The sequence below is a fragment of the Nematostella vectensis genome, chromosome 8, assembly GCF_932526225.1.
Source record: "Nematostella vectensis chromosome 8, jaNemVect1.1, whole genome shotgun sequence".
Taxonomy (NCBI): domain Eukaryota; kingdom Metazoa; phylum Cnidaria; class Anthozoa; order Actiniaria; family Edwardsiidae; genus Nematostella; species Nematostella vectensis.
In genome coordinates, this window is record NC_064041.1 from 1,523,423 (window position 1) to 1,533,890 (window position 10,468).

General features: G+C 35.8%; 1 protein-coding gene across 1 annotated transcript; it reads left to right on the forward strand.

The window, feature by feature from the left end:
* Positions 1 to 846: 846 nt before the first annotated feature.
* Positions 847 to 6,794, forward strand: LOC125570194 (the record flags this gene model as incomplete). Its single annotated transcript, XM_048731467.1, has 3 exons — positions 847 to 897; positions 3,219 to 3,951; positions 4,501 to 6,794. Coding segments are annotated over 2 exons (333 nt in total), but the record flags the coding sequence as incomplete, so codon positions are not given.
* Positions 6,795 to 10,468: the final 3,674 nt, after the last annotated feature.

Here is a 10,468-nt window from a genome sequence, read left to right on the forward strand (position 1 = left end):
AAAGCAAAATACAAACTCGCAAAAGCAAAGTACAAACTCGCAAAAGCAAAATACAAACTCGCAAAAGCAAAATACAATCTCGCAAATGCAAAATACAAACTCACAAAAGCAAAATACAAACTCGCAAAAGCAAAATACAATCTCGCAAATGCAAAATACAAACTCGCAAAAGCAAAATACAAACTCGCAAAAGTAAAGTACAAACTCGCAAATGCAAAGTAAAAACTCGCAAAAGCAAAATACAAACTCGCAAAAGCAAAATACAAACTCGCAAAAGCAAAATACAAACTTGCAAATGCAAAATACAAACACGCAAAAGCAAAATACAAACTCGCAAAAGCAAAGTACAAACTCGCAAAAGCAAAATACAAACCTGCGAAAGCAAAATACAAACTAGCAAAAACAAATACAAACTTGCAAAAGCAAAATACAAACTAGCAAAAACAAATACAAACCCGCAAAAGCAAAATACAAACTCGCAAAAGCAAAATACAAACTCGCAAAAGCAAAATACAAACCCGACAAAGCAAAATACAAACTCGCAAAAGCAAAGTACAAACTCGCAAATGCAAAATACAAACTCGCAAAAGCAAAATACAAACTCGCAAAAGCAAAGTACAAACTCGCAAAAGTAAAGTACAAACCCGCGAAAGCAAAATACAAACTCGCAAAAGCAAAATACAAACTCGCAAAAGCAAAATACAAACTCGCAAAAGCAAAATACCAACTCGCAAAAGCAAAATACAAACTCGCAAAAGCAAAATACAAACACGCAAAAGCAAAATACAAACTCTCAAAAGCAAAATACAAACTCGCAAAAGCAAAATACAAACTCGCAAAAGCAAAATACAAACTCTCAAAAGCAAAATACAAACTCGCAAAAGCAAAATACAAACTCGCAAAAGCAAAATACCAACTCCAAAAAGCAAAATACCAACTCGCAAAAGCAAAGTACAAACTCGCAAAAGCAAAGTACAAACTCGCAAAAGCAAAATACAAACTCGCAAAAGCAAAATACAAACTCGCAAAATCAAAATACAAACTCGCAAAAGCAAAGTACAAACTCGCAAAAGCAAAGTACAAACCCGCGAAAGCAAAATACAAACTCGCAAAAGCAAATTACAACTCGCAAAAGCAAAATACAAACTAGCAAAAGCAAAATACAAACTCGCAAAAGCAAAGTACAAACTCGCAAAAGTAAAGTACAAACTCGCAAAAGCAAAATACAAACTCGCAAAAGCAAACTACAAACTTGCAAAAGCAAAGTAATACATAGATTTAGGCACTGCCTAAAGGCGGAGCCAGCATTGAACACCTTTTGTGTTGGCTGATCGAGGTATTTTTGGGGGATCTGATTCAGCTCTTTACTGAAATTTATTTATCGTACCAACCAAATGGATCCAGGCCTTATTCAATAATTGAAATTATGCAGTACATTAAAGTTAACAAACACAATTCCTGGTGTGAATGTGTCTGTCAAAGTTGTCAAGAGTCTTATGGTAAATTCTTATGTCCCATCATAGAAGTTCCATTATGAATATTTGTTTTATCAAAACAATACTCTGACAAGCTTTGCCCTTGTGCAGAATACGCCATGGATGTTACAGATATTACAGTATGGCATCTGTTTAGATGCCATACTGTAATTTTTATGTATTGATTTAGTGGCGATTCTCTCCTTCATTGGACCGGATATTCAGAAAAATGTCTGAAAATTAAAATCCACAAATATATCTCCTTTCATGTATAACGTATTGGTGCACCCAATCTTTACTATATAGTGGCCTTGTTGTTGGTGGCCTACTCCAAAATGAATGCAATGAAGAAAAAACATTGAATTTGGAAGGAAATCCTAAAAAAATATCTAAGGCATCACTGATAGTGCTAAAATGCTAGCTTCCAATTTCAGCTAACTTCTATGTTTGGGGTAGAGAGGAAACAGCAAAGAATATCAATTGACTAAAAAAATAGTCGAGAAGAAATAAAGGAAATTAACTCAACTTGAAAGGTTTGGTGAAAAAATATAACAGTAATGAAAATAATTTGATTGAGCATTTCTTGGCATTTCCCCTTTCCCATTATCTTAACCCTTTCACCACCACAGGCCTCTAAAGAGGCCATGTCTATGCTATCCAAGTTATGTGAACAGAATTCTATTATATAAAAAGAACTTCCTTGGTTCATAAAAGAATTTAAAAAGAACTTGGTTCCTTGGTTCATAAAAGAGTGACATTTCTTTCAAAAGAATCTTTTCATCAAGACATTTATAATCTGACTAATTTCCACAACTATTTGAAAAAAAATAAACACATGAGATGCAAGATGCAGACAATAACAACAATACATATTGGCAATAGGAGTTGAAATTTTTTTTTATCCTCGGTAAGGAAAATTTCTCTTGTAAGTTGAAAAAGATGCTGTATCTTCTAAGGATATGTACCTTCTTAGGACTAAGAGCACAGGATATAAGGACAAATGTCTTCTTTAGCAGTATATGACAAATGCAACACGATATTGGTTAGCCTTTATGAAATATTTCAACAAAATCAAAAATAAAGATAGAAAAAAGAACAAAGAATGAAAGAAGCTAAGTACTCGCATTCTCAAAGCAAACAAAAAGGACAACAAAAAGCCCAATAACTGTTATATCATCGCATGACAAAATATTTTTACCCTTGCTCCGTGCTCAAATTTTGCCGCCATTACGGGGCCGAGTGGAGCCTGGGAGTTGCGCGGCTGGCTGACTGGCTGGCTGGCGAGTGACACCACAGGGTACCCGCGCAATGACCACAAAACCAAGTCGCATAGTTTAAATGCTTTCCAACGTAACAACGTGCAGTTGGAAAACGTTTTCGTTACGGTTCTGAGTATGTGTTATCACATTACGTGATCTTTTGCTTAAATATAACAACTATTTTTATTTTGTAAGATTACGTAACTACTTTAGCACTACATAGAGATATGATAATTATTTCATCTCATGTTGGAGGCATGTTGGACGCTAGTACCACTGCGATTTTGAGTAACGCGAAACTGACCGTTATGACCGATAAAAGTGAAATCATATCGGAGCTTAAATGTTTCTTATCTACTGAACTTGGGAATTTCCAAATTGAGTTGAAACGGCAAAGCGAAGAATCTGTTGAATCGGCGGTTAAGAAATTTCGAATTGAGAATTCTGCTCGTCACGTTTTCAAGGCCAAAGGCAATGAAGACAGTATGGCCATCAAGAGAAGTTGGCGTACGTGTTGGATTCGGCAACCCAAAATCTTCACGGTGGACAATTGCTCAAAGTGAAGAATGCACTTGATGAAGGTAAGGCGCTAAGTCGCATGAATCATATTGTCTTGGCAGATTTGTATGGTTGGGACTTTATCTCTGAGTATAAGCAGGATCCTATGGCAGAAGACGGTGGAGATGAAAAGCGTATTCGCAAAGTACTCAAATATGTTCACTCCGCTAGGGAGAAAAAAAAGGCTGACAAGGCGAAGAAAGCCTAGAGGTTTAGGTCAGATAATAGACGTTTTTCTTCATCTCCTAATGTTGGTTCTTTATTCAATTCTATGAGCGGATGCTATCTTTGTGGAAAATCGGATCATTTCTGGAGAAATTGTTCCCGATCAACAAGATTCCCGAATGCATCAAATAACGGAGGAAATCAGTGGCAGGCTCGCCAAGCTCCACAGCTCTCAACTGCCTCCGCCGGAGGAAATCAGTGGCAGGCTCGCCAAGCTCCACAGCTCTCAACTGCCTCCGCCGGAGGAAATCAGTGGCAGGCTCGCCAAGCTCCACAGTTCTCAACTGCCTCCGCCGGAGGAAATCAGTGGCAGGCTCGCCAAGCTCCACAGTTCTCAACTGCCTCCGCCGGAGGAAATCAGTGGCAGGCTCGCCAAGCTCCACAGTTCTGCCTCCGCCACCTACATGCCACCGCAAGGAAGCAAGTGATGAGAGGTTTGACCGTACTCCTCTTTGATAAATCAGGTGACATTAGTCTTATAGATGAGTACAAACGTGCTGATGTGACTCAGTCTTCAACTCCTGGCGAGTCTGTTCAAGGCCGCATTTCGGCATCCAACGCCTGGTGGTTCAAGAATTTACAACTGTCAGCTCTTGTTATTGGAGTTCTTTTGAGCGGCTACATGATTCCTTTTGTTTGTTTTCCTCCGTCATGCTATTTCAAGAACAACAGAAGTGCTTTAGATAATGTAGAATTTGTCGCTCAGGCAATTAATGATTTATTGTTTAACAAGTATGCTGTAGAAGTGTTTTTTAGACCTTATTGTTGTAATCCACTTTCAGTAGTTTGCGGTCGCAAATTGCGTTTGGTTCTTGATCTTAGTAGATCAGTTTGTCAAGAAATTTAAGTTTAAATATGAAGGAATTTGGGCTTTCGTCCGCCTGTTTTTTATTTACTAAGATGTTTAAGCCACTTCTTGCTCAATGGAGAAGTTTTGGTATTTTTGCCATTCTGTATATTGATGACGGAATTTTTGGTTGCAGATCTGCTAAATTTGCAAGCTCTCTGGTTAAGTCAGACCTCCACAATTCTGAATGGAAATTTAGTGTTGAGAAATCGGACTGGGAGCCACGGCAGCTTGGTGAATGGCTGGGTATTGTTATAGATACAATAAGAATAAATTTTGTCGTTCCCGATAAGAAAATTTCTAAATTGAAGTCTAAATTGACTACACTCATTGACGAGTTTCCTAACCTTAGTGTTAGGGGTGTGGCTAGTATAGCGGGGTTCGTGATGTCCCTCGGTTGCTATAGGGCCTATCGCCCGGTTGTTTACACGACAGATGTATTTTTTTTTGCTGAGACAAGAAATTCATGGAATGATGTGCTTTTTGCACCAGAAGGAGTTTTGCATGAGCTAAAATTCTGGTGGTCTCATGTCGAAGCATTTAACGGCTATCATATCAATAGACCTTTGTCGTCTAGCGCAGTTTTAACCTGCGATGCCAGTGGTTCTGGTTACGGTGCGCATATCGCTTTTAATGGCGATCAGAGTATTTGCTCTGGGGTGTGGGATGAAACTCAAAAGAGAGAGCTCTTCTTCAAGGGAGTTGTTGGCTATATTGTTAGCCCTCAAAAGCTTTAAGAGCGTCGTTGCGGGAAATAAGGTAAAGATCTTTTCAGATAACCAGAATGTGGTTCGTATAGTGCACAACGGTAGTCATGTACCACATCTGCAGCATATTGCTCAGTATTTTTTATTTTTATATGACTTACCGCGTTTCCTTTCAGGCTCAATGGATACCAAGAGCTGAGAATCAGTTTGCCGACTATTCAAGTCGTATTGTTGACCCAGATAATTGGATGATAAATCCGAAGCTATTTTAGCTGGTTTCTAATATATGGGGGCCATATGACGTGGATAGAATGCCTTGTCATTATAATTCTCATCTGCCCCGTTTCAATTCAAAATTCTGGTGTCCTGGTACAGAAGCAGTAGATTGTTTCACCCAAGATTGGGGAAACAAGTGTAACAATTACCTCCTTGTTTAATTAGCGCAGTTTTGTTTCATATGCAGTTCTGCAATGCTAAGAGTACTTTAATTGTGCCAGAATGGAAGTCCGCCCCATTTTGGCCTTTATTGTGTTCACAGGAACGTACTTAGCGGAACGATCTGTCGGAGTTGTTTTCTTTTTAAACTTTGAAAACCTTTTTCATTGTTGAATTTAATTTATACTTTAGTACTTACGCCAGGGAATAAATATATAGGTTTAGGCACTGCCTAAAAGCGGAGCCAGAATGACTTTTTTCAGCATAAACTTGTGTAGAACCCCCCTTCCCTGCATTTTTCTTTACATAAAAAAGTTCTCACTCTAGAAGCAAGTAAAATATAAAGCTGTTTTTGTGGATGTGAATCATTAATAGCTTTGCACATCTGTCAACACTTAAATAATGTCATGCTTGTAATACAGGAAAATACAGGGAAATGCAAAGAAATACAGGAGAAAACATGGTAAACCAGGGAAATACAGGAAAATAAAGAAGATATTAGAATAATATATATAATATATAGATTTAGGCACTGCCTAAAAGCGGAGCCTGCGTGGATGCACTTTTTAGCAATACTTGTAGCAAATTTAAGGATATAGGGGATGCAAACTAGCTTTGGAGTAGTTTTATTTTATATCCATTTCCAAGTAAATCCTGGTGTCTTGGGTACATTACTAATTTCTGCCATGACCCCCACCCCCTGGGGTTTAACTCTCCAAAAAAGTAGATGGGTGTAGATAATCATCTTTTAGGGTGTAAACTTCACCCAACTACTATCCCTCAGGGGGTGTTTAATGGTTATTCTGATACTGCTATCCTTTAGGGGTATCAAATTAATGAATTTTTTGTATTCAATAACAACTAATATATTTACCTCCCTCCACTCCACCAGGAAGACTACCCAGGATTATGATGGATGAATGAATTGAATTGAGCACGAGAATAACAATAAATACTTTTATTAACAAATGGGTGCCTTTTAGAGAATGCTTGTTTTTATTATCATTGTGCAAATGCACCATTATTTGACATGAAAAAGTCAAAGCTGAGATCCAGCAGTATGGGATTGCTTTTAGTAGGAAAGTGGTGTATACACGTAAGTAGGAAAAATGCATGATGTTAAAAAAGGTGTTATTCTGAATTATTAAGAAATCATGGCTTTTAATTTAAAAGCATTTATTTAGGCTGGTGTCTTATCACATATAATTTGGTTGTGAAAAATTGTGCAAGCCATAATAGAAATAATATTGTATTGACACAGGAAATTAAAATGGTTCATTCAAAATTATTCATTTTTAAAGTTAGGCTCGTGTCCTATCCTTTATAATTTGGCTATGAAAAATTGTGCACACCACAATATGAATATTGCAATGACAAAAAATAAATAAAATGGTTCATTCAAAAAGTATTCATGTATAAAATTATGCTTGTGTCTTATCATTGATAATTTGGCAATGAAAAATCATGCACAACCTAATAAAATATTGTATTGTCATGAGAACCTATTGGTTATTTAGATCAAGAATAATAAAATATAACGGGTTAGGATATTTTTGAAATATATATTATACACCTATTTCAAACAAGCTATTGCATTGGAGGATCAATGTGTGGTAATACTGATTGGTTCATTCAAAAGACACACAAAAAGAAACATGGGTAGGCTTTGATCTATGCTTATTTGTTGGCTCATTTGATATCTTTGAAGCACTGCAGTTCGTGACATTGGTATTGTAACCTCATTTGAAATAGGTGTATAATATAAAATAATATATGTTAAAACATGTATTAATAAAGAGACAACAGTTTGTCTACCACGTAACAGTTAACTAATTTCCATATTTAGAGGAGGCACCTAAAGCACTCCCCTAAATATGGAAATCAATATATGTGGAAGACAAACTGCTTGGCCCCACCACTGCTGCCGCCTACAGCTGCATCACCTCTTTTTATCTTGTTGTTATTCTTCTCTATAAAAAAGGATGAGAGAAGTATCAAATTATATATTTTCCAAATGTTAGGGCTCACCTAAAATACACCAATAACACCATCTAGAATCTATGTATCATATCAGCATAAGTTCATGGGTATCAATTAATTAATGTGTCATGTAAATATGTAATTTTTTTTTATTTTATGCTGTAATTGACACACAACAACCTTGCAAAACATCTTTGAGAACTGAGGGGAAAAAAGCATAAATGTGTCAGATAAATAAGACCTGACTGAAATCATTTAGCCATATTTCTTTCATAGTATCAAAGTAAATTGGGTTCATTTACACCAAAATATTGATATACAGCTTACTTTTTAAATAATTTATAAGTGTTTTTTTTACACTTACCTCATTAAGTGGGAAAAAAGGAATTAAAACCTACCTGGTCCCCCTAAAGAAAAAAGCTCTTATGTTGTATGCAAAGTAAAGAAGGATTTCAGAAATACAAACCTTACTTTGTGTTAGAATATCTTTCTCCATGTTTATAATCAGCAATGAGTCAAATGTAAAACAGTTTAGAATCTAACCTTCAGTGTGTCTACAATTAGTGTATGTAGCATCTATACATTCATCTGGTATCTGCAAATTATATAGTCTGCTAATAGGACTTTATGCTTGTACTCCTGGATTTCAAAATAGTACACCTGTCATGTACAGTATCTTTCATTGAAAATTGTTGTGCAAAAATTGTTGATATTTTAACTATAAAAGGGGTAACATCAAAACTTTGAAACTTTTAGAAATATGACAGATCACCACCTACAATATGTATGTATGTATACGAGATTTAACTAAAACACAACTATAATATTTATTAAACATCTGAGGTAACAAAAACACAACTATCATAATTATGCATTATTTTATGCAACAAAAACTATAATAATTATGCATTATATTTTGGGTGCCAAAACTAAACCCAACTATGATATTTATGCAATATTTGAGGTGACAAGAAATAAGACAACTATTATATTTTGAAATATTTGGGTTGACAAAAACAAACACGTCTATAATATTTCTCTTCCGGATAGGCCTTTTGATTACTGTACACGAAGTTTACACACAATTATAATGCAGAACGAGAATTTCACTCAACAGAATTGGGCTTAACAGTTTCAGCTTATTATGCATTTTACACAACCAAGCTAAGTATGCCACATCTGGCATACTTAGCTTGATAAATAAACTAAATGACAAATAAACTAATTCTGCATTACTGATTCTAGTTTGCTTTGTTTGAGATTTGCTCTTACTCTCAATAGAAAATGATAGCCTTAGTCCAAGATGAAGAAAGAAAACAAATAAGAATATCGATACAATTACAAAAGAATATCGATACAATATAGACATTATTTTACTCAAAGAAAACTCACCAACAAAAGCGGTAGTAGTGGAGGGCTGCCTCTGTTGTTTTCTCCGGAGTCTAGACGGCCTCTGTCGCTCACGAGTCCTTTCTCTTTGCCTTCGAGCAAACAAGCTGTCTTCTGCCATCATTGCACGCTGGGCGTTGAGTGTTTCTAAGTTTCTCTGCCTCTTACGAGCTCTCTGCTCGTCATCTAGTTCGCACTCAGAGTCCTTTTGCCCTTTCCGGACTCTTTGCTTATCACTTCACCTGTACTCGGAGCTCGTCTGTCTTTTTCGCATTCTTTGCTCCTCGGTGAGTACAAGGTCACGCGCTCTCTTCCGAGCTCTTTGTTCTTCTGTCAACCCTCGTGGCCTGCGTGACCTTTCCTCCTCATTATTTCGCCCCTCCCCTCTTCTTGGTTCTTCTTCAACTATTATAGATCGAAACGAGATGACATGATATGAAAATTAGCCCAATGGTATAAAATATACCTAAAAAGTAAACACAAGCGCGCGCAAGACTACCGCCATCTTGTTTTTGGGCGCGAGTTTTAACAAAACCATTGTACACACACATTCTTCTCTGTACAATAGAAGTATTTTATTCTTAAAAATAAAATGCTAGTATCGTCTGATAATAAATCCATGAAAAACCTTTCTAACATATACTTAAAAAGGCACTCAGTTCAAAACAGTTTGTTTTTTTAACATAATACCTACTGGATGTAAACATAAAACTATAATAGTTGTGCACTTAGGTAAAAAACGCAAATATAGTGAAAAAAGGACACAAGCTATTTAATTCAATTAATTCTTATCAACCACCCTTTTCCAAACTGATCTTTAGTATCTATTCTTTCTATATTTGTAGTCAGTTTTGATCAATTCCATGGCACTTCAGTTTTATAACCATAAGCCCAAAATACCCCAAAATAGCCGGTGCTAGTGCTAATGTCCTCCCAATCCTACTAGGGAATACCTAGAACAAATATGTTTTTTGTTCTAGGTAAAAAAAGTATTTATTGACATTACTAAGGATATCATTAACTAAACTATACTTGATAGACAACTGATGCAGCAAAATTAGCAAAATGAATTTATGCTTTGATTAACAGGGAAGGCTTTCAGATGTGAAGGGAGGTCATATTTATTTCAAAATGAGGATCAATTAAAGTTCCTCACAAAAAACTGGGTGCTATTTTATTCTCTTCAAAATAAAAAACAATCAACAAATACATATCAAATTCCTATACATTAATAAGTATATCAGCAAATAACACTATCATAGTGGATTTGAGGTAAAAGTACTCACTCTCTGCCTGTACTGTCCCAATCCTTTTACTTCTTTAAATTACTTTAGTTAACTTGCAAAGTAAGGGCTTATCATTTTCTTTCTCTTGTGTATGATTTAAAGTAAGCAATTCAAATATTGGAAAAATATCTTTATTAACCTTCTCTCTTGTGCTTTAGAATGTAACTTTGCTAAGGGTGGATTAAAAGCACTCCAACATATTTGAAAAAATTTTGAGTACATTATTTGATTATACAGTTAAGAACCACATATCATAACCTAGAATGAACTTGTTAACCAAAAATTATCAAATTAGAATCCTTTTTAT